Below are 24,965 nucleotides of genomic sequence, written 5' to 3'. Positions count from 1 at the left end.
GGGACCCTCCAGTGCCAGAAAAACGGATCGTTTTTCTGGCACTGGAGTTTCCCTTTAAGTACGCAGCTGAAATATTACAATTACTGGAAGCCGTGTGGGAACCAAAAGAAGTTGGTATTATACATTGTCGGGCGCATCTGAAAGGAGATGGTGATGTAACCAAAAGAAATCGGATGGCAGATAATGCAGCTAAGCGTGCCGCTGAATCAGGAAGACAGGAATATGTGGAACATATAGCTGCACTTATACCGACTCCACTGTCTCAATGGACTCCAGTTTATACAGAAGAGTGGTTAAAGACTGAAGCTGGGAAGTACCTGGAGAACAAATGGTATCAGTTAGAAGATGGAAGAATAGTCATTCCAGCATCACTAGCTGTAAAAATTGTACAGAACTATCACAACGGGACACATTCTGGAAGAGATAGTATGGAAGAATCTCTCAGAAAACATTTCTACATACCAAGATTGTCCAACTTGACTCAAGCCTTTGTACGAAGATGTGTAATATGTGCTAAGAACAACGCAAGGCAAGGACCAGTGAAACCACCGGGAGTCCAGTATATGGCGGGACTCCCTATGTCCGATCTTCAAATAGACTATACAGTAATGCCTAAATCCGGTGGACATCGCTACCTACTAGTAGTTGTGTGTACCTATTCAGGCTGGGTAGAAGCATGTCCTACTCGTACAGAGAAAGCAGGAGAAGTTGTACGATTCCTGTTACGAGAAATAATACCTCAATATGGACTACCATGCTCTATAGGATCGGATAATGGTCCAGCCTTTGTTCATCAGTGCCTACAACAACTGACTCATATGCTTGGTATTAAGTGGAAGCTTCATACGGCATATAGACCTCAGAGCTCTGGTAAAGTAGAAAGAATGAATAGAACTATTAAGAACCAGTTGGCAAAGATGTGTCAAGAGACTCAGCTTAAGTGGAATGTTCTTTTGCCTATAGCTCTGTTACGTATTCGTAGTACACCTACCAGAAGAATGGGTCTCTCACCTTTTGAAATCATGTATGGGCGTTCACCTCCCGTACTTGGTAACTTAAGGGGGGATTTGAGTCAGTTGGGAGAAAGAATTACCCGGCAGCAGGTTGTAGAGTTGGGTAAAACTATGGAGGAGGTACAGAAATGGGTACAAGATAGATTACCTGTGAATATTTATCCCCCTGTTCATAGCTATCAAACAGGAGATCAAGTGTGGATTAAAGAGTGGAACAGTATACCGTTAGGGCCTAAGTGGAGGGGTCCTTATGTTGTTCTTTTGTCTACCCCTACAGCAATAAAGGTGGCTGAAGTGACTCCGTGGATTCATCACTCCAGGGTTAAACCAGCAGCAGTAGATTCTTGGCAAGCTACACCAGATCCAGAGAATCCCTGCAAGATCCGGTTAAAGTGCACGACTCAGTCGGAGTGACGAGGAGATATTGGGATTACAATTGTATTTAAAGAGATCAGTAAGTGAGTGTTTTGACGGCCATAATAAAGCCTGACCACTTACCCACGTGTCATAGCCAGGGTGTCTCGAAGGGACCTCTGTGAAGGGTAGAGCAGAACTCCATTCCTGGCAGCCCTTACATCCTGGAAGCTGAGGTGCCATCGCACGGACGAAGACTGAGGATGAAGACGTCAAAAGAAGTGTTTTTGATAATGTGTATTTTTGTGTTTTTAAATATTCAGGAAGGTAGAGGTACCGACACACCTAGCTGTGAGGTTTGCATTAAGACTACTATAACAGGTAATCATATTTCCCAGACCCTAATTTGGCATTCACAATATGAGTGTAAAGGATATGTGTCTAGGTGTAGATACTTAGGTATAGAATATAGTGTATGCCATTTAGGAGTAGGAGACCCTAAGTGCTTCAATCCAGAGTATCAACCCCGTACGATTTGGTTGACCCTCCGGAATGGAGATCCACAGGGGACCCTAATAAATAAAACAGTATTAGAAACCGTACATTCTTCGGGTGTTCTGCTATTTGATTCATGTAAAGCGATATCAAGTGGTAGAAAGCCGTGGAATGTATGTGGGGATCTTAAATGGGAGAGAACGTATGGGTCTAACGATAAGTATATTTGTCCCAGTAGTAAAAATAAGTACGTAAGTCCAAAATGCCCAGATAGGGATTATAATTATTGCCCATATTGGTCTGGGGTGGGCAACTTGGGGACAGACAGTAGATAAGGATATGATTGTTACTAAGTTGCCTACCAAACCGTATTGTAAGTCTATGGAGTGTAACCCAGTCCATATACTTATTAATAATCCTGAACAATTTTTAGATAGGTTTGGTAACTTATTTGGGTTCCAGATATATGGGACGGGTTTAGATCCTGGGACAATATTATTTATAGGGATAGAGACCGATACCGTAGCATCCCAAACTCATCAGGTTTTCCATTCTTTTTATGAAGAGATGAGTGTAGAAAATAAGATCCCCCATAATGCTAAAAACCTGTTTATAGATTTAGCTGAAAGTATTGCTGGTAGTCTTAATGTGACCAACTGCTATGTATGTGGAGGTACTAACATGGGAGACCAATGGCCCTGGGAAGCTAAGGAGGTAATGTCCGGTTCTGAGACAATTGAACAAATAATATCTTCTCAAGCCGATTATCAAATGAGTGTTAGAGGTAAATCTGAGTGGCGATTAAAGACCTCCATCATAGGTTATGTTTGCATAGCAAGAAAAGGAATAATGTTTAACACATCTGTAGGAGAACTAACTTGTCTAGGGCAAAAAGCTTATGATGATGATACGAAGAATACAACCTGGTGGTCGGCTTCAAATGTCTCAGAACCACCTAACTCGTTTGCAAATTATGCCAATTTAAAGGACGTGTGGTTTGATCTATCTATCACATCTAGTTGGAAAGCCCCAGCAAATTTGTACTGGATCTGTGGTAAGAAGGCCTATTCGGAGTTACCACAGGACTGGGAAGGGGCGTGTGTGTTAGGTATGCTCAAACCATCCTTCTTCTTGTTGCCTATTGAAACAGGAGAGACTTTGGGAGTTAAAGTATATGATGTGAATCATAGGAAGAAAAGGGGACCCCTAGAGATAGGTACCTGGGAAGATAATGAGTGGCCTCCCCAGCGTATCATAGATTATTATGGGCCAGCCACTTGGGCAGAAGATGGTACTTTCGGATATAGAACCCCAAATATATGCTCAACCGCATTATAAGGTTACAGGCAGTGGTTGAGATAATTACCAATGAGACATCACAAGCGCTCAATCTCCTAGCGAAGCATAATACTAGGATGAGGACAGCCGTTTACCAAAATAGATTAGCTTTGGATTATCTATTGGCAGTAGAGGGAGGTGTATGTGGGAAGTTTAACCTAAGCAATTGCTGTCTTCAAATAGATGATGAAGGGCAAGCAATAGCTGAGCTTACTAGCCATATGGTTAAACTAGCGCATGTGCCTACTCAGGTATGGAAAGGGTATAATCCAAGTAGTTGGTTTGGTAATTGGTATGAGCAGTTTGGAGGACTTAAGGCATTGGTAGGTAGAGTCATGCTAATCTTAATGCTGTGTCTTCTCCTACCATGTCTTGTTCCTTTGGTAGTTAGGTCTGTGCAGGGCATTATAGAAAATATAGCAGAAAGAAAGGCTGCTGCAGAGATCATGGCCATATATAGATATGAGGCTCTAAATCAGGGAGAACTAGTGCAGGAAGAAGAATGTTGAGGGATTCACGTCATTAGTCGCAAAGTCTGGTCTGGTTCATGGCAACCTGAGGTATATGCAAACTAAGGTTAAGTGATGCCTCCGTAATTGTGAAAATATCAGAGGCATCAAAGGGGGGAATGTGGTGGAATCTCGGTAAAAATAAATTTAGTAGGCCGAGATTACCACGTGGCATGTGTACGTGCATATACTGGTGTATCAGTCGGTTGGTTGCACGTGGCAAAGATACGATCAGTAGTGTACAGAGCATGTGCGAGCATACCGGATGTAGTATTCCCCTCCTCCATTGTGCTGGGCAAGCCATGCGATCAAACAGGAAGTTAGTTCTTATTCGATTGATTGGGTAAGAGAATGTGTGGGTGGAGCTACTTATGGGTGGAGTTACATGCTTATATAAGGAGCCTACACTATTGTCCGGGGCTCAGAACTTGTTGTATTTTGGTGACATTAGTCCCTCTGAGTCCCGATCGGTGAACCGAATAAAGAATCTCTTCCTTCCTGAAGAAACCTGTGTCCATCTCTCTGTGATTGGCTTCCGTCCGTTTCTCCGGTATCAACAGAGCTCCACATACTGTCTGTCACAGAGCTCCACATACTGCCTGTCACTGAGCTCCACATACTGTCACAGAGCTCCACATACTGCCTGTCACAGAGCTCCACATACGGTCTGTCACAGAGCTCCACATACTGCCTGTCACAGAGCTCCACATACTTTCACAGAGCTCCACATACTGCCTGTCACAGAGCTCCACATACGGTCACAGAGCTCCACATACGGTCACAGAGCTCCACATACTGCCTGTCACAGAGCTCCACATACTGCCTGTCACAGAGCTCCACATACTGTCTGTCACAGAGCTCTACATACTGTCACAGAGCTCCACATACTGTCTGTCACTGAGCTCCACATACTGCCTGTCACAGAGTTCCACATACTGTCTGTCACAGAGCTCCACATACTGTCACAGAGCTCCACATACTGCCTGTCACAGAGCTCCACATACTGTCACAGAGCTCAACATACTGCCTGTCACAGAGCTCCACATACTGTCACAGAGCTCCACATACTGTCTGTCACAGAGCTCCACATACTGCCTGTCACAGAGCTCCACATACTTCCTGTCACACAGCTCCACATACTGCCTGTCACAGAGCTCCACATAGTGTCTGTCACAGAGCTCCACATACTGCCTGGCACAGAGCTCCACATACTGCCTGTCACAGAGCTCAACATACTGCCTGTCACAGAGCTCCACATACTTTCTGTCACAGACCTCCACATACTGCCTGTCACAGAGCTCCACAAGGTGTGTCACAGAGCTCCACATACTGTCTGTCACAGAGCTCTACACACTGCCTGTCACAGAGCTCTTCATACTGTCTGTCACAGAGCTCCACATACTGTCTGTCACAGAGCTCCACATACTGTCTGTCACAGAGCTCCACATACTGTCACAGAGCTCCACATACTGTCTGTCACAGAGCTCCACATACTGTCTGTCACAGAGCTCCACATACTGTCACAGAGCTCCACATACTGTCTGTAGCGGAGAGCCGATCTTGCACAGCTATTCTCCACTAGAGATCCCAGTGAGGCTCAGGAACAAGGTGATGTTAAGTCCACAGGCAAGGTTTCCAGCAGGTAAAGTAATACAGCAGTATCCCCATCGCAATCCCAATAACTGGACGACACACAGTTTCAGGAGTAGAACTGACAAGCTTTATTCCACAGTTCCTTATAAAGCCCTCTCCCATGCAAGGGAGGAGGTTCTATCACTTAAGACATTATCCAATCTCTAAGTAGTAACCTCCCACAGATCTCCTCCCCTCCTCTAGCATCATAATCCCCTTATCGTGTACACAGTTTTCCCCGAGTTTTGGATGTACCCTAAATACTTGGGGTACATCCACAAATCCAACATCCCCAGATAGCTCTATTCTGGGGGGCCAACATACTTAAAAATTAGCCCATTCGGATGAAGCGTTCGGGAGTTATGGGACTTTGAAGTTTGGACCGACCGCAGAGGTAAAGTATCCGAAAACAGTTCCATGTATTCTGGCCCTGCGGTCGGTCACAAACAGGCGAATGCAAAGGGGTGAAATATTACTGCTAAGTGGCCTGACTGGGATTCGGATGAATCCCCTAGTTTGTGGGGTTCTTTCTACCGAACGGCGGGCCGTTCGGTAGTTTCCCCACGAAGTATTAGGAGTCTGGAGGTCTCAGCGGTGTTTGCCTAGTCAAGTGTCCGATTTTGGTTCCAGACACTCGACGGCAAAACACCGCTGTTCGGCAGTTTAAGATGGCCGCCGCCACGTGTTCGCATCCCGAATGGCGGCCACCCAGAGAACAAAGACCACACTGCAGGAATAGGTAATTACCCGTTTGCAACATTGTTGCAAACGGTAATTGAAGGCACACTTTACACGGGGTGGTCTGGTTGTTTGGTAGTTTCATTCCCTTGTTTTATTTGAATGATTCTACCGAACAACTAGAGGAATACAATTCTTTACATACATTTAACTGTCATTATAACCGGATACCATGATTTCTATACATGTTCATACACATTAAACCAGCCATATGACCAAATACACTTATTCTCATACATGTCGTGGGACAGCCCGGTACCAATCCGCTACACTGTCTGTCACAGAGCTCCACATACTGTCACAGAGCTCAACATACTGTCTGTCTCAGAGCTCCACATACTGTCTTGTCACAGAGCTCCACATACTGTCTGTCACAGAGCTCCACATATTGCCTGTCACAGAGCTCCACTTACTGCCTGTCACAGAGTTCCACATACTGTCACAGAGCTCCACATACTGCCTGTCACGGAGCTCCACACACTGTCTGTCACAGAGCTCCACATACTGCCTGTCACAGAGCTCCACATACTGCCTGTCACACAGCTCCACATACTGCCTGTCACAGAGCTCCACATACTGTCACAGAGCTCCACATACTGCCTGGCACAGAGCTCCACATACTGTCTGTCACAGAGCTCCACTAACTGCCTGTCACAGAGCTTATTCTCATACATGTCGTGGGACAGCCCGGTACCAATCCGCTACACTGCTCCCCCTTGCCCACAAGCCGGCATACACAGTCTGATCCAACACGGATCGGCTTGGGGATGTCCGGGGGCTCACGGATCATTTCTCTAAGTCAGTTTGTCTTGACAACCCGTCAGCATTTCAATTCTGCTTACCCGGCCGGTACTGGATATTAAAGTCAAAAGGCTGTAGCGCCAAATTCCAGCGCAGCAGCCTGGCGTTGTCTCCAGCCACCCGGTTCAGCCAGACTAACGGGTTGTGATCCGTGAGCAAGGAAAAGGGCTGTCCATATAAATAGGGTTGTAGCTTCTTTAGGGCCCACACCACAGCCAGGCATTCCTTTTCGATGGCGGCGTAGCTTACTTCTCGAGGTAACAGTTTGCGACTGATGTAAGCCACTGGATGTTCTCCGCCATCGGCCCCGACTTGACTCAGTACTGCCCCCAATCCAAACATAGAAGCGTCTGTGTGAACAAGAAAACGTTTAGTTGGATTGGGAGCTGCCAAGACAGGGGCATTTATCAGTGCATTTTTCAATTGTTGGAATGCCTGCTCACACTCCGGGGTCCAGTTTACTTGGCGGGGAAGGTTCTTACGGGTCAGGTCAGTGAGGGGTTTGGCCAGGGCGCTATCATTGGGAACAAACTTCCTGTAATACCCTGCTGTCCCTAGAAACGCTAAAACCTGGGTCTTAGTCCTAGGGGTGGGCCACTGGGCTACAGCCTCTACTTTGGCGGGTTCGGGTTTCTGTTTACCGCACCCTACTCTATGTCCCAGGTATTGTACCTCAGCCATGCCGATACTACACTTGGCCGGCTTCAAGGTCAGACCTGCTTCCCTTATCCTATCTAGTACAGCTCCGATGTGAGCTAAGTGTTCCTGCCACGTATTGCTAAAAATAGCAATATCGTCCAGGTAGGCAAATGTATAGTCCTGGAATCCATCTAGGAGTCGATCCACCATCCTTTGGAAGGTGGCTGGGGCGTTTTTCATCCCAAATGGCATGACCTTAAACTGGTACAAGCCAAATGGGGTGACAAAGGCCGACTTCGGGATGGCGTCTGGGGCCAGGGGGATTTGCCAATACCCTTTACACAAGTCAATAGTGGTGAGGTATTGGCCCCTGGCCATTCTGTCCAGTAACTCGTCTATCCGGGGCATCGGATAGGCGTCAGATACAGTCTTCTCGTTCAATCTCCTATAGTCCACGCAGAAGCGGGTCGTACCGTCTCGCTTTGGTACGAGGACTACAGGAGATGCCCAAGGACTGTCTGAGGGTTCAATCACCCCCAGTTGGAGCATTTCGTCGATCTCCTTACGCATGTTTGCCCGTACCGCTTCTGGAATGCGGTATGGCGTCTGGCGCATGGGTAGTTGCCCTGGGGTCTCGACCCGGTGAGTTGCCAGAGGCGTGTATCCAGGTACATTAGAGAACGTGTCGCGTTTCTCTTCCAATAGTTGCTGTACCTCGATCCGCTCCTGTGGGCTCAGCCGATCTCCCAGCGCAACCTCCCCTAAATCCCCGGACAGCTGCCCATCCCCCAGCAAATCGGGGAGGGGTAAGCTGTCAAACTCTTCCGTGTTAGGAGCACAGATGGCGGTTACCTCCTCAGTACGCTCGTGGTAGGGCTTCAGCATGTTCACATGGAGCATGCGTCGCCCCCCAGTCCCTGTGCAGGGGCCGATAATATAGGTGGTATCGCATCTTTGCTCCACCACCTTATATGGGCCCTGCCAGGCGGCCTGTAACTTATCATGTCGGACAGGTTTTAAAATTAGTACCTTCTGCCCGACCTGAAAGCTACGGTCCCTGGCTCCCCGATCATACCATGTACGCTGGCGGGTCTGGGCCTCCTGAAGGTTTTCCCTTACCGTCTTGGTCAACGCTTCTAGGCGGTCCCGAAAGGCCAACACATATGGTAGGATGGGAGTGCCATCTGTGCTCCGGTCTCCCTCCCAATGCTCTCTAATAAGATCCAATGGGCCTCGGACCCTCCTTCCAAACAATAATTCAAACGGGGAGAACCCTGTGGATTCCTGCGGCACCTCCCGGTATGCGAATAGGAGGTGCGGCAGGAATCGTTCCCAGTCCTTGTGGGTCTCTGCGAAGGTTCGGAGCATCTGCTTCAAGGTACCATTGAATCGTTCGCAGAGCCCGTTCGTCTGGGGGTGGTAAGGGGCACTGATAATAGGCTTAATGCCACAGATCCTCCAGAGGTGTTGGGTGAATTCTGCGGTAAACTGGGTACCCTGATCCGAGATAATCTCCCTGGGTAATCCCATCCGGGAGAATATCCGCATGAGGGCATCCGCGACCGTCTCAGCGTGGATGTTGGTCAGAGCCACTGCTTCTGGATACCTGGTGGCATAATCTACGACCGTTAAAATATACCGTTTTCCTGACGGGCTAACTTTATTGAGGGGGCCTATCAGATCCACCGCTATTCGGCTAAAAGGTTCCTCTATTATGGGTAAGGGGTGAAGTTTAGCCTTCCTGCGATCCCCCCTTTTTCCCACTCTCTGGCAGGTATCGCAAGTCGTGCAATATCTGCGTACTTCCTGGCTAATCCCTGGCCAGAAGAAACTCTGGGTTAGTCTGTACCTGGTGCGACTAACCCCTAGATGTCCGGATAGCGGAATATCATGCGCTATCCGGAGTAATTCAGCCCGGTACCGCTGTGGTACCACTAATTGTCTCCTCGCTATCGGGTCTAACCCCGTAATCTGTTTGGTTGTTTCCCTGTACAAAAGTTGTTTATCCCAGATAAACTTCTCTCCCTCCGCCCCGGGGGAACCCGTGCCAACCTTGTCCCTATACACCTGAAGCGTGGGGTCTGTTGCGACTTCAGCTACAAATTCATTAGGTGGAGCCCAGGGGACACATTCTAGAGGGGGGGGTAGGGTTGATTACCTGGACCTCCGGCAGTGTGTTGTGGTCCTGGGTGCGGGCCTGTTGTCGGGTGACTACAGGGTTGACCTCCCCTGTGGTGGGCGACTGGGGCTCAAAAGCAGAAGTGAGCCTCCCCAGATCGTTCCCCAATAAAACCTCCGCCGGTAAATGCGGCATCAACCCCACCTCCACTTCCCCTGCCCACGCTCCCCAATGTAAATGTACCCTTGCTGTAGGTAGCCGGTACACTGCTCCCCCAGCTACCCGGACGGCAACAGTTTTGTTCAGTTTTGCCTGATCTGAAATCAGGTGGCTCTGTACCAAAGTGATGGTGGCTCCCGAATCTCGTAATCCCCGGACTGCTGTACCATTCAGATATACCGTCTGTCGATGGTGCCGTAGATTATCCACATTGGCCTGGACCGGATCTGCCTCGTGCAGTACCTCCCATTGTTCCACAGTAGTAATGGGGACTGCGGAACCATACGGGGTGGTGACTAGGTCCTGGTAGTGGTGGGCTGCGGCCGCCCTGGGTGGAGGTGGGCCTGGACGAATCCAGGTGGAACGGTCCCGTAGCTGTGGGCATTCCCTTTTATAATGTCCCCACTTCTGGCAGTGATGACAGGGGCCAGCGGTGGGTTGTCGGAACCGGGGCTGTGCAGCGGGTGGTGGTGGTGGTGGTAGTGGTCTCGGTGGAGCTGGGGTGTAGGTGTTTCCCCCGAATGTTTTAAAGGTTGCTTTTGGAGCTGCAGGTTTTTGTGACCTGCGTGCATCCAGGTAGTCATCCGCTTTCCTAGCAGCCTCGGTAAGGGAAGTAGGGTTTCTGTCCCTTACCCATTCCTGGACCTCATTGGTTACTCCCTCATAGAACTGCTCCATCAGCAACATCTGTATTACATCCTCCATAGAACGTGCCTTGCTAGCTTGCACCCACCCGAGCGCTGCCCCCTGTAATCGGCATGCCCACTCTGCGTGCGAGTCCTTCTCTGTTTTCTTTAGATCCCGGAACCTCCGCCGGTATGCCTCGGGTGTTATAGCATACCTGGCGAGTATAATTTCTTTCACTTTACTGTAATTCCTTATTTCGTCATTAGGTACAGTCCGATATGCCTCTGCTGCCCTCCCGGTTAACCTTCCGGCCAAAATAGGTACCCAGTCCTCTGCGTTAATTTTATGCAGTGCACACAGTCTTTCAAAGTCTTGCAGGAAAGCGTCTATATCTTCCTCTGCCTCCACATATGTTTTAAAAGCCTGGTATGGTATTTTAGGCTTACCTTCCTGTGGCACATTAATTGCAGAGCTTTGTTCTGGTGCCTGTGTCCTTAGGATGAATTCTTGTACCTCGGCCATTGTCCTGGTAACAATTTCTGTTGGGGGTTTTCCCCATAAAAGGATAGCCTGAACTGAACCTGCCTCTGGAATTCCGATCCTTGTGGTGTTCCTCCCGGCTCCCTCTGTGCCGGAACTGAATCGCCCTCCATTCTGTACTCTGCCATGAGTTCTGTAACAAGTACTGCTTTCTTCTTATTGCTGGCTTGTATACCCATTGCCTCTAGGAGGTCCTTTAGCGTGGAGCGTTTTAGCGCAGAAAAATCAATCTCCATCCGTACTCCATTTACGCTTGTTCCTCTGTGAGTTTGGATCCCAGCGCTGCCAACCAATGTAGCGGAGAGCCGATCTTGCACAGCTATTCTCCACTAGAGATCCCAGTGAGGCTCAGGAACAAGGTGATGTTAAGTCCACAGGCAAGGTTTCCAGCAGGTAAAGTAATACAGCAGTATCCCCATCGCAATCCCAATAACTGGACGACACACAGTTTCAGGAGTAGAACTGACAAGCTTTATTCCACAGTTCCTTATAAAGCCCTCTCCCATGCAAGGGAGGAGGTTCTATCACTTAAGACATTATCCAATCTCTAAGTAGTAACCTCCCACAGATCTCCTCCCCTCCTCTAGCATCATAATCCCCTTATCGTGTACACAGTTTTCCCCGAGTTTTGGATGTACCCTAAATACTTGGGGTACATCCACAAATCCAACATCCCCAGATAGCTCTATTCTGGGGGACCAACATACTTAAAAATTAGCCCATTCGGATGAAGCGTTCGGGAGTTATGGGACTTTGAAGTTTGGACCGACCGCAGAGGTAAAGTATCCGAAAACAGTTCCATGTATTCTGGCCCTGCGGTCGGTCACAAACAGGCGAATGCAAAGGGGTGAAATATTACTGCTAAGTGGCCTGACTGGGATTCGGATGAATCCCCTAGTTTGTGGGGTTCTTTCTACCGAACGGCGGGCCGTTCGGTAGTTTCCCCACGAAGTATTAGGAGTCTGGAGGTCTCAGCGGTGTTTGCCTAGTCAAGTGTCCGATTTTGGTTCCAGACACTCGACGGCAAAACACCGCTGTTCGGCAGTTTAAGATGGCCGCCGCCACGTGTTCGCATCCCGAATGGCGGCCACCCAGAGAACAAAGACCACACTGCAGGAATAGGTAATTACCCGTTTGCAACATTGTTGCAAACGGTAATTGAAGGCACACTTTACACGGGGTGGTCTGGTTGTTTGGTAGTTTCATTCCCTTGTTTTATTTGAATGATTCTACCGAACAACTAGAGGAATACAATTCTTTACATACATTTAACTGTCATTATAACCGGATACCATGATTTCTATACATGTTCATACACATTAAACCAGCCATATGACCAAATACACTTATTCTCATACATGTCGTGGGACAGCCCGGTACCAATCCGCTACACTGTCTGTCACAGAGCTCCACATACTGTCACAGAGCTCAACATACTGTCTGTCACAGAGCTCCACATACTGTCTTGTCACAGAGCTCCACATACTGTCTGTCACAGAGCTCCACATATTGCCTGTCACAGAGCTCCACTTACTGCCTGTCACAGAGTTCCACATACTGTCACAGAGCTCCACATACTGCCTGTCACGGAGCTCCACACACTGTCTGTCACAGAGCTCCACATACTGCCTGTCACAGAGCTCCACATACTGCCTGTCACACAGCTCCACATACTGCCTGTCACAGAGCTCCACATACTGTCACAGAGCTCCACATACTGCCTGGCACAGAGCTCCACATACTGTCTGTCACAGAGCTCCACTAACTGCCTGTCACAGAGCTTATTCTCATACATGTCGTGGGACAGCCCGGTACCAATCCGCTACACTGCTCCCCCTTGCCCACAAGCCGGCATACACAGTCTGATCCAACACGGATCGGCTTGGGGATGTCCGGGGGCTCACGGATCATTTCTCTAAGTCAGTTTGTCTTGACAACCCGTCAGCATTTCAATTCTGCTTACCCGGCCGGTACTGGATATTAAAGTCAAAAGGCTGTAGCGCCAAATTCCAGCGCAGCAGCCTGGCGTTGTCTCCAGCCACCCGGTTCAGCCAGACTAACGGGTTGTGATCCGTGAGCAAGGAAAAGGGCTGTCCATATAAATAGGGTTGTAGCTTCTTTAGGGCCCACACCACAGCCAGGCATTCCTTTTCGATGGCGGCGTAGCTTACTTCTCGAGGTAACAGTTTGCGACTGATGTAAGCCACTGGATGTTCTCCGCCATCGGCCCCGACTTGACTCAGTACTGCCCCCAATCCAAACATAGAAGCGTCTGTGTGAACAAGAAAACGTTTAGTTGGATTGGGAGCTGCCAAGACAGGGGCATTTATCAGTGCATTTTTCAATTGTTGGAATGCCTGCTCACACTCCGGGGTCCAGTTTACTTGGCGGGGAAGGTTCTTACGGGTCAGGTCAGTGAGGGGTTTGGCCAGGGCGCTATCATTGGGAACAAACTTCCTGTAATACCCTGCTGTCCCTAGAAACGCTAAAACCTGGGTCTTAGTCCTAGGGGTGGGCCACTGGGCTACAGCCTCTACTTTGGCGGGTTCGGGTTTCTGTTTACCGCACCCTACTCTATGTCCCAGGTATTGTACCTCAGCCATGCCGATACTACACTTGGCCGGCTTCAAGGTCAGACCTGCTTCCCTTATCCTATCTAGTACAGCTCCGATGTGAGCTAAGTGTTCCTGCCACGTATTGCTAAAAATAGCAATATCGTCCAGGTAGGCAAATGTATAGTCCTGGAATCCATCTAGGAGTCGATCCACCATCCTTTGGAAGGTGGCTGGGGCGTTTTTCATCCCAAATGGCATGACCTTAAACTGGTACAAGCCAAATGGGGTGACAAAGGCCGACTTCGGGATGGCGTCTGGGGCCAGGGGGATTTGCCAATACCCTTTACACAAGTCAATAGTGGTGAGGTATTGGCCCCTGGCCATTCTGTCCAGTAACTCGTCTATCCGGGGCATCGGATAGGCGTCAGATACAGTCTTCTCGTTCAATCTCCTATAGTCCACGCAGAAGCGGGTCGTACCGTCTCGCTTTGGTACGAGGACTACAGGAGATGCCCAAGGACTGTCTGAGGGTTCAATCACCCCCAGTTGGAGCATTTCGTCGATCTCCTTACGCATGTTTGCCCGTACCGCTTCTGGAATGCGGTATGGCGTCTGGCGCATGGGTAGTTGCCCTGGGGTCTCGACCCGGTGAGTTGCCAGAGGCGTGTATCCAGGTACATTAGAGAACGTGTCGCGTTTCTCTTCCAATAGTTGCTGTACCTCGATCCGCTCCTGTGGGCTCAGCCGATCTCCCAGCGCAACCTCCCCTAAATCCCCGGACAGCTGCCCATCCCCCAGCAAATCGGGGAGGGGTAAGCTGTCAAACTCTTCCGTGTTAGGAGCACAGATGGCGGTTACCTCCTCAGTACGCTCGTGGTAGGGCTTCAGCATGTTCACATGGAGCATGCGTCGCCCCCCAGTCCCTGTGCAGGGGCCGATAATATAGGTGGTATCGCATCTTTGCTCCACCACCTTATATGGGCCCTGCCAGGCGGCCTGTAACTTATCATGTCGGACAGGTTTTAAAATTAGTACCTTCTGCCCGACCTGAAAGCTACGGTCCCTGGCTCCCCGATCATACCATGTACGCTGGCGGGTCTGGGCCTCCTGAAGGTTTTCCCTTACCGTCTTGGTCAACGCTTCTAGGCGGTCCCGAAAGGCCAACACATATGGTAGGATGGGAGTGCCATCTGTGCTCCGGTCTCCCTCCCAATGCTCTCTAATAAGATCCAATGGGCCTCGGACCCTCCTTCCAAACAATAATTCAAACGGGGAGAACCCTGTGGATTCCTGCGGCACCTCCCGGTATGCGAATAGGAGGTGCGGCAGGAATCGTTCCCAGTCCTTGTGGGTCTCTGCGAAGGTTCGGAGCATCTGCTTCAAGGTACCATTGAATCGTTCGCAGAGCCCGTTCGTCTGGGGGTGGTAAGGGGCACTGATAATAGGCTTAATGCCACAGATCCTCCAGAGGTGTTGGGTGAATTCTGCGGTAAACTGGGTACCCTGATCCGAGATAATCTCCCTGGGTAATCCCATCCGGGAGAATATCCGCATGAGGGCATCCGCGACCGTCTCAGCGTGGATGTTGGTCAGAGCCACTGCTTCTGGATACCTGGTGGCATAATCTACGACCGTTAAAATATACCGTTTTCCTGACGGGCTAACTTTATTGAGGGGGCCTATCAGATCCACCGCTATTCGGCTAAAAGGTTCCTCTATTATGGGTAAGGGGTGAAGTTTAGCCTTCCTGCGATCCCCCCTTTTTCCCACTCTCTGGCAGGTATCGCAAGTCGTGCAATATCTGCGTACTTCCTGGCTAATCCCTGGCCAGAAGAAACTCTGGGTTAGTCTGTACCTGGTGCGACTAACCCCTAGATGTCCGGATAGCGGAATATCATGCGCTATCCGGAGTAATTCAGCCCGGTACCGCTGTGGTACCACTAATTGTCTCCTCGCTATCGGGTCTAACCCCGTAATCTGTTTGGTTGTTTCCCTGTACAAAAGTTGTTTATCCCAGATAAACTTCTCTCCCTCCGCCCCGGGGGAACCCGTGCCAACCTTGTCCCTATACACCTGAAGCGTGGGGTCTGTTGCGACTTCAGCTACAAATTCATTAGGTGGAGCCCAGGGGACACATTCTAGAGGGGGGGGTAGGGTTGATTACCTGGACCTCCGGCAGTGTGTTGTGGTCCTGGGTGCGGGCCTGTTGTCGGGTGACTACAGGGTTGACCTCCCCTGTGGTGGGCGACTGGGGCTCAAAAGCAGAAGTGAGCCTCCCCAGATCGTTCCCCAATAAAACCTCCGCCGGTAAATGCGGCATCAACCCCACCTCCACTTCCCCTGCCCACGCTCCCCAATGTAAATGTACCCTTGCTGTAGGTAGCCGGTACACTGCTCCCCCAGCTACCCGGACGGCAACAGTTTTGTTCAGTTTTGCCTGATCTGAAATCAGGTGGCTCTGTACCAAAGTGATGGTGGCTCCCGAATCTCGTAATCCCCGGACTGCTGTACCATTCAGATATACCGTCTGTCGATGGTGCCGTAGATTATCCACATTGGCCTGGACCGGATCTGCCTCGTGCAGTACCTCCCATTGTTCCACAGTAGTAATGGGGACTGCGGAACCATACGGGGTGGTGACTAGGTCCTGGTAGTGGTGGGCTGCGGCCGCCCTGGGTGGAGGTGGGCCTGGACGAATCCAGGTGGAACGGTCCCGTAGCTGTGGGCATTCCCTTTTATAATGTCCCCACTTCTGGCAGTGATGACAGGGGCCAGCGGTGGGTTGTCGGAACCGGGGCTGTGCAGCGGGTGGTGGTGGTGGTGGTAGTGGTCTCGGTGGAGCTGGGGTGTAGGTGTTTCCCCCGAATGTTTTAAAGGTTGCTTTTGGAGCTGCAGGTTTTTGTGACCTGCGTGCATCCAGGTAGTCATCCGCTTTCCTAGCAGCCTCGGTAAGGGAAGTAGGGTTTCTGTCCCTTACCCATTCCTGGACCTCATTGGTTACTCCCTCATAGAACTGCTCCATCAGCAACATCTGTATTACATCCTCCATAGAACGTGCCTTGCTAGCTTGCACCCACCCGAGCGCTGCCCCCTGTAATCGGCATGCCCACTCTGCGTGCGAGTCCTTCTCTGTTTTCTTTAGATCCCGGAACCTCCGCCGGTATGCCTCGGGTGTTATAGCATACCTGGCGAGTATAATTTCTTTCACTTTACTGTAATTCCTTATTTCGTCATTAGGTACAGTCCGATATGCCTCTGCTGCCCTCCCGGTTAACCTTCCGGCCAAAATAGGTACCCAGTCCTCTGCGTTAATTTTATGCAGTGCACACAGTCTTTCAAAGTCTTGCAGGAAAGCGTCTATATCTTCCTCTGCCTCCACATATGTTTTAAAAGCCTGGTATGGTATTTTAGGCTTACCTTCCTGTGGCACATTAATTGCAGAGCTTTGTTCTGGTGCCTGTGTCCTTAGGATGAATTCTTGTACCTCGGCCATTGTCCTGGTAACAATTTCTGTTGGGGGTTTTCCCCATAAAAGGATAGCCTGAACTGAACCTGCCTCTGGAATTCCGATCCTTGTGGTGTTCCTCCCGGCTCCCTCTGTGCCGGAACTGAATCGCCCTCCATTCTGTACTCTGCCATGAGTTCTGTAACAAGTACTGCTTTCTTCTTATTGCTGGCTTGTATACCCATTGCCTCTAGGAGGTCCTTTAGCGTGGAGCGTTTTAGCGCAGAAAAATCAATCTCCATCCGTACTCCATTTACGCTTGTTCCTCTGTGAGTTTGGATCCCAGCGCTGCCAACCAATGTAGCGGAGAGCCGATCTTGCACAGCTATTCTCCACTAGAGATCCCAGTGAGGCTCAGGAACAAGGTGATGTTAAGTCCACAGGCAAGGTTTCCAGCAGGTAAAGTAATACAGCAGTATCCCCATCGCAATCCCAATAACTGGACGACACACAGTTTCAGGAGTAGAACTGACAAGCTTTATTCCACAGTTCCTTATAAAGCCCTCTCCCATGCAAGGGAGGAGGTTCTATCACTTAAGACATTATCCAATCTCTAAGTAGTAACCTCCCACAGATCTCCTCCCCTCCTCTAGCATCATAATCCCCTTATCGTGTACACAGTTTTCCCCGAGTTTTGGATGTACCCTAAATACTTGGGGTACATCCACAAATCCAACATCCCCAGATAGCTCTATTCTGGGGGACCAACATACTTAAAAATTAGCCCATTCGGATGAAGCGTTCGGGAGTTATGGGACTTTGAAGTTTGGACCGACCGCAGAGGTAAAGTATCCGAAAACAGTTCCATGTATTCTGGCCCTGCGGTCGGTCACAAACAGGCGAATGCAAAGGGGTGAAATATTACTGCTAAGTGGCCTGACTGGGATTCGGATGAATCCCCTAGTTTGTGGGGTTCTTTCTACCGAACGGCGGGCCGTTCGGTAGTTTCCCCACGAAGTATTAGGAGTCTGGAGGTCTCAGCGGTGTTTGCCTAGTCAAGTGTCCGATTTTGGTTCCAGACACTCGACGGCAAAACACCGCTGTTCGGCAGTTTAAGATGGCCGCCGCCACGTGTTCGCATCCCGAATGGCGGCCACCCAGAGAACAAAGACCACACTGCAGGAATAGGTAATTACCCGTTTGCAACATTGTTGCAAACGGTAATTGAAGGCACACTTTACACGGGGTGGTCTGGTTGTTCGGTAGTTTCATTCCCTTGTTTTATTTGAATGATTCTACCGAACAACTAGAGGAATACAATTCTTTACATACATTTAACTGTCATTATAACCGGATACCATGATTTCTATACATGTTCATACACATTAAACCAGCCATATGACCAAATACACTTATTCTCATACATGTCGTGGGACAGCCCGGTACCAATCCGCTACACTGTCTGTCACAGAGCTCCACATACTGTCACAGAGCTCAACATACTGTCTGTCACAGAGCTCCACATACTGTCTTGTCACAGAGCTCCACATACTGTCTGTCACAGAGCTCCACATATTGCCTGTCACAGAGCTCCACTTACTGCCTGTCACAGAGTTCCACATACTGTCACAGAGCTCCACATACTGCCTGTCACGGAGCTCCACACACTGTCTGTCACAGAGCTCCACATACTGCCTGTCACAGAGCTCCACATACTGCCTGTCACACAGCTCCACATACTGCCTGTCACAGAGCTCCACATACTGTCACAGAGCTCCACATACTGCCTGGCACAGAGCTCCACATACTGTCTGTCACAGAGCTCCACTAACTGTCTGTCACAGAGCTCCACATACTGTCACAGAGCTCCACATACTGTCACAGAGCTCCACTTACTGCCTGTCACAGAGCTCCACATACTGTCACAGAGCTCCACATATTGCCTGTCACAGAGCTCCACTTACTGCCTGTCACAGAGCTCCACATACTTTCACAGAGCTCCACATACTGTCTGTCACAGAGCTCAACATACTGCCTGTCACAGAGCTCCACATACTGTCTGTCACTAATTCCACTTACTGTCTGTCACTGAGCTCCACATATTGCTTGTCACAGAGCTCCACATACTGTCTGTCACTGAGCTCCACTTACTGTCTGTCACTGAGCTCCACAAACTGCTTGTCACAGAGCTCCACATACTCTGTCACTGAGCTCCACATACTGTCTGTCACAGAGCTCCACATACTGTCTGTCACAGAGCTCTACATACTGTCACAGAGCTCCACAAGGTGTCTGTCACAGAGCTCCACATACTGCCTGTCACAGAGCTCCACATACTGTCACAGAGCTCCACATACTGTCTGTCACAGAGCTCCACATACTGCTTGTCACTGAGCTCCACATACTGCCTGTCACAGAGCTCCACATACTGTCACAGAGCTCCACATACTGCCTGTCACAGAGCTCCACATACTGCCTGTCACAGAGCTCCACATACTGCTTGTCACAGAGCTCCACATACTGTCTGTCACTGAGCTCCACTTACTGTCTTTCACAGAGCTCCACATACTGTCACAGAGCTCCACATACTGCCTGACACTGAGCTCCACATACTGCCTGTCACTGAGCTCCACATACTGCTTGTCACTGAGCTCCACAAGGTGTCTGTCACAGAGCTCCACATACTGTCTGTCACAGAGCTCCACATACTGCCTGTCACTGAGCTCCACATACTGCCTGTCACAGAGCTCCACTTACTGCCTGTCACTGAGCTCTACATACTGCCTGTCACTGAGCTCCACATACTGCCTGTCACAGAGCTCCACATACTGTCTGTCACTGAGCTCCACTTACTGTCTGTCACTGAGCTCCACATACTGCTTGTCACAGAGCTCCACATACTCTGTCACTGAGCTCCACATATTGTCTGTCACAGAGCTCCATATACTGTCTGTCACAGTGCTCCACATACTGTCACAGAGCTCCACAAGGTGCCTGTCACAGAGCTCCACATACTGTCTGTCACAGAGCTCCACATACTGTTTGTCACAGAGCTCCACATACTGCCTGTCACAGAGCTCCACAAGGTGTGTGTCACAGAGCTCCACATACTGTCTGTCACAGAGCTCCACATACTGCCTGTCACAGAGCTCCACATACTGTCACAGAGCTCCACATACTGTCTGTCACAGAGCTCCAAATACTTCCAGTCACAGAGCTCCACATACTGCCTGTCACTGAGCTCCACATACTGCCTGTCACAGAGCTCCACATACTGTCTGTCACAGAGCTCCAAATACTGCCTGTCACTGAGCTCCACATACTGCCTGTCACTGAGCTCCACAAGGTGTCTGTCACTGAGCTCCACATACTGCCTGTCACTGAGCTCCACATACTGCCTGTCACAGAGCTCCACATACTGTCTGTCACAGAGCTCCACATACTGCCTGTCACTGATCTCCACATACTGTCTGTCACAGCGTTTCACAAGGTGTGTGTCACAGAGCTCCACATACTGCCTGTCACAGAGCTCCACATACTGCCTGTCACTGAGCTCCACATAGTGTGTCACAGAGCTTCACAAGGTGTGTGTCACAGAGCTCCACATACTGCCTGTCACAGAGCTCCACATACTGCCTGTCACAGAGCTCCACATGGTGTGTGTCACAGAGCTCCACATGGTGTGTGTCACAGAGCTCAACATACTGCCTGTCACAGAGCTCCACATACTGTCTGTCACAGAGCTCCACATACTGCCTGCCACTGAGCTCCACATACTGTCTGTCACAGAGCTCCACATACTGCCTGTCACAGAGCTCCACATACTGTCTGTCACAGAGCTCCACATACTGCCTGTCACTGAGATCCACATACTGTCTGTCACAGCGTTTCACAAGGTGTGTGTCACAGAGCTCCACATACTGCCTGTCACAGAGCTCCACATACTGCCTGTCACTGAGCTCCACATAGTGTGTCACAGAGCTTCACAAGGTGTGTGTCACAGAGCTCCACATACTGCCTGTCACAGAGCTCCACATGGTGTGTGTCACAGAGCTCCACATGGTGTGTGTCACAGAGCTCAACATACTGCCTGTCACAGAGCTCCACATACTGTCTGTCACAGAGCTCCACATACTGCCTGCCACTGAGCTCCACATACTGTCTGTCACAGAGCTCCACATACTGCCTGTCACAGAGCTCCACATACTGTCTGTCACAGAGCTCCACATACTGCCTGTCACTGATCTCCACATACTGTCTGTCACAGCGTTTCACAAGGTGTGTGTCACAGAGCTCCACATACTGCCTGTCACAGAGCTCCACATACTGCCTGTCACTGAGCTCCACATAGTGTGTCACAGAGCTTCACAAGGTGTGTGTCACAGAGCTCCACATACTGCCTGTCACAGAGCTCCACATACTGCCTGTCACAGAGCTCCACATGGTGTGTGTCACAGAGCTCCACATGGTGTGTGTCACAGAGCTCAACATACTGCCTGTCACAGAGCTCCACATACTGTCTGTCACAGAGCTCCACATACTGCCTGCCACTGAGCTCCACATACTGTCTGTCACAGAGCTCCACATACTGCCTGTCACAGAGCTCCACATACTGTCTGTCACAGAGCTCCACATACTGCCTGTCACTGAGATCCACATACTGTCTGTCACAGCGTTTCACAAGGTGTGTGTCACAGAGCTCCACATACTGCCTGTCACAGAGCTCCACATACTGCCTGTCACTGAGCTCCACATAGTGTGTCACAGAGCTTCACAAGGTGTGTGTCACAGAGCTCCACATACTGCCTGTCACAGAGCTCCACATGGTGTGTGTCACAGAGCTCCACATGGTGTGTGTCACAGAGCTCAACATACTGCCTGTCACAGAGCTCCACATACTGTCTGTCACAGAGCTCCACATACTGCCTGCCACTGAGCTCCACATACTGTCTGTCACAGAGCTCCACATACTGCCTGTCACAGAGCTCCACATACTGTCTGTCATGGAGCTCCACATACTGCCTGTCACTGAGCTCCACATACTGTCTGTCACAGAGCTCCACATGCTGTCTGTCACTGAGCTCCACATACTTCCTGTCACAGAGCTCCACATAGAGTGCCTGTCACAGAGCTCCACATACTGTCTGTCACAGAGCTCCACAAGGTGTGTGTCACAGAGCTCCACAAGGTGTGTGTCACAGAGCTCCACATAGAGTGCCTGTCACAGAGCTCCACACACTGTCTGTCCCCCCCCCCCCCCCTCCCCCGGGCACCAGTTGAAAGTTTCAATTTAGAATTGGTGGTGGCCAGGTGTAAGTGGTGCGATGGAACACTCCAAGCACCATAACCACTATACTGTGCTGACATGGATAACATTTGACAACTTATCTGGGGTTGGTAAATAATAATAACAAAGTATTTTATTTTTTTGCAGTGCATATGATTTAACAACGCGCGTGGGGTACCACAATGGCAATCCTCACGCTTTTTTTATAAACATTTGTAACAGTAAGGGGTATGTTAATGCATGCACAATTTTGTGATATGCAGTTTGATTGTTCACGCTTTTGTATTTCTTGACTATTAAGCAGTAATATTAGATATGTAAATCAGGTAAGATAGGGAACTCTTGAACTCTTGACTGTTTCAGTCTATATTAAATGTTAAGTTACATGCTAGCCCAGGCACTCCTGCTTTTGCTTATGAGGGTACTGAAGCCAAGATGGCGGCGGCCACGAGTGGAAGCATCAACTCACAGAGCCAGAAACAGCCCGCCGCACCCCACACCCTAACAAATGGGTACCAACGGAGGCAGAGGGATGACAAGGCAGCACTCCAAACACCGCTACCGGTGCCATCCCATGGGGGATCCACCTTTCCTACTGCCTACCTGTGGGTTGCTGGATAACTCCTAAACAGCAATGAAGCCCTACCTTGGTCGACAGCAGGGAGCAAGAGGTTTATGCCACTGAGCCACTGGGCTCAAGAAGGTCCTAGCGGACTTTTGGAGAAACCTGACCTGATGCCTGAGTTTGACTGCTACATGAGAACAACTTCATGGGAACAAGCCCAGCACTTACCAACCGGGATCCCTCAAGCAACATCAGCTGTGGTCCTGCGAGGAACGAGATGCCTACTACATGGCATGACCCATCTCAAACTCCTCATCCTGAATCCGGCAATGACACCGCAAATGGCATCGCAGCCTTCACCAAGCCTCCTGCCCCGCATCATCTGGAAACCACTCTGGCTAATGATGGGACTATCCTGTTTGTTGGTGGTAACACCGAAACAGGACTGTGCTATAATTATGGAGGGCATCGGCTGACTCCTGCAAACCTTCTGTCGTACACATTCAAGCCCATAGGAGCAATGCTTTAGTTCAGTTTATGTTATTTTGTTGATAAGCCATATGCTCCTATTAGTCTCCTGTCTCCACTATCACAATACACGCCTGCATATATTTAACATGTAACTAAACAGTACCCTCATATAACAAAGTATTTAACCAGGAAAGGTACATTCAGATTACTCTGGTTTCCAAGTACGTCCTAGGGATGTTACCTTAGCCCAACATCCAGGGACTTAGACTGGCTAATAAACTCAGAACCAAAGAAACCTACTCTATGATATATTAAGGTCCTGCTGATAATTTGATGTATTTTGGATTCAGGGTTTCTCACGTCATTGTTGTCTTTACAGATGTCTGGCTCCTTGGGGGAGGAGTTTGTTTATATCAGAAGGCGGGACTTGGAGCGCTTGACTACTGAAATTATGCAGATGAAAGAATTTCTGCCACAAATCCTAAACCAGGAATTGGTTGATAATGTCCAGAGACTTGAGCAAGCAGAAACTAGTAAGATGCACTCATTACATAATGTGCCAAGTTCTCTGCCTGTCATTTATGCTCTTTTATGTTCTAAAAAGAAATATATGCTGTATGCTCAAGGGTGGGCACTTTTATCATGAATTATCATGAAAGATGTAACTTGTGGCGAAACCAACCTCGCCACTGGGCATTGGAGAAGCCTGTTTGCCCGCCTCCTGCCTGCTGACTATGGCCCCTGGGAGATTTGGCCCTTTAAATACAGTATTTGGGCATATTGTATTTTATTATGCTGCTGCTGGCCCTTTAAGAACCATTTGAGGGACATACTGTGGAGTTACTGGGTGGCCACCATTTCATGTATCAGAGGCACATGGTGAGAACAATGGATGAAGCACATGGTGAGAACAATGGATGGCGGCCATTTTAACTCACAGACACTGTTGTGACTTTTCTACACGGTGCCATCTCGCCGGTATTTGGTGCACAAAGACATCGTGCAGTAGTTTTAAACTATACAACAGGGGACACATTATACAGTAATTATTTTTCATATAATCTGTATATGTTCTGCGGAATCTGCATTAAACTGTATCTTCCAAACTACTGAATGTATCTGGGTGGATTTTGGATATGTGGTTCACCCAGATTCCCCGGTTCTGAGGATATACTTTGTGGGGTTATTGCATGTTTTGGGGTCCCTGCGATATGTTTTATAAAACTGTATTTCTCTGCCTGTGATAATTATATTACCCATTGTGTTCAGTAATCATATCACAGGCAGAGGGGAGGATTTTGTGTGGGAGTGTCTGTGTGTATTGTACGGATTGATTGGTTGTGTTTTAGAGCCCTGTGGGCAGTGCTATGTTTGTGGATTGTGAATAAAAGAGGCTGTATGTGCCAGTACAGTCTGTTCTCCTTGACCTCAAAACGAAGTGTCGTCTCGTTATTGGGGGAATTGGATTGTATGCTGACTGCCAGGAGTGTAAGCAGATTGTATGCTTTTCCTGTTCAGCTGTTTACAGCATTCATATGCTTGAGAGCATTCGTATGCTTCTCCGGTTTGGTGGTTGTGGTGTCTGCTGCAGTGCTTGGAGTCCTCAGGAAGCGCTAGG

The 24,965-nt window shown here is 49.3% G+C and overlaps 1 protein-coding gene across 6 annotated transcripts in view; it reads left to right on the top strand.

The window, feature by feature from the left end:
• The window catches only part of HSF2BP (heat shock transcription factor 2 binding protein), a 115,660-nt gene that overhangs the window by 13,557 nt on the left and 77,138 nt on the right, over positions 1 to 24,965 (top strand). Inside the window, exons 2-3 of one of the 6 annotated variants that reach the window (XM_063445661.1) lie at positions 20,085 to 20,110; positions 23,727 to 23,880. In XM_063445661.1, the coding sequence (XP_063301731.1) occupies positions 23,727 to 23,880 (154 nt within the window). In that variant the 5' untranslated portion in view covers positions 20,085 to 20,110. Of the gene's footprint in view, positions 1 to 20,084; positions 20,111 to 20,337; positions 20,371 to 21,399; positions 21,493 to 21,746; positions 21,781 to 22,147; positions 22,189 to 23,726; positions 23,881 to 24,965 lie in introns of those variants that run through there. The other 5 variants (XM_063445670.1, XM_063445654.1, XM_063445647.1 and 2 more) reach the window with 5 other exon arrangements.

The sequence above is a fragment of the Pelobates fuscus genome, chromosome 1 (genome assembly GCF_036172605.1).
Source record: "Pelobates fuscus isolate aPelFus1 chromosome 1, aPelFus1.pri, whole genome shotgun sequence".
Lineage (NCBI taxonomy): Eukaryota > Metazoa > Chordata > Amphibia > Anura > Pelobatidae > Pelobates > Pelobates fuscus.
The sequence above is the reverse complement of the archived record's forward strand: the minus strand, read 5'-3'. Positions and strand labels throughout refer to the sequence as shown.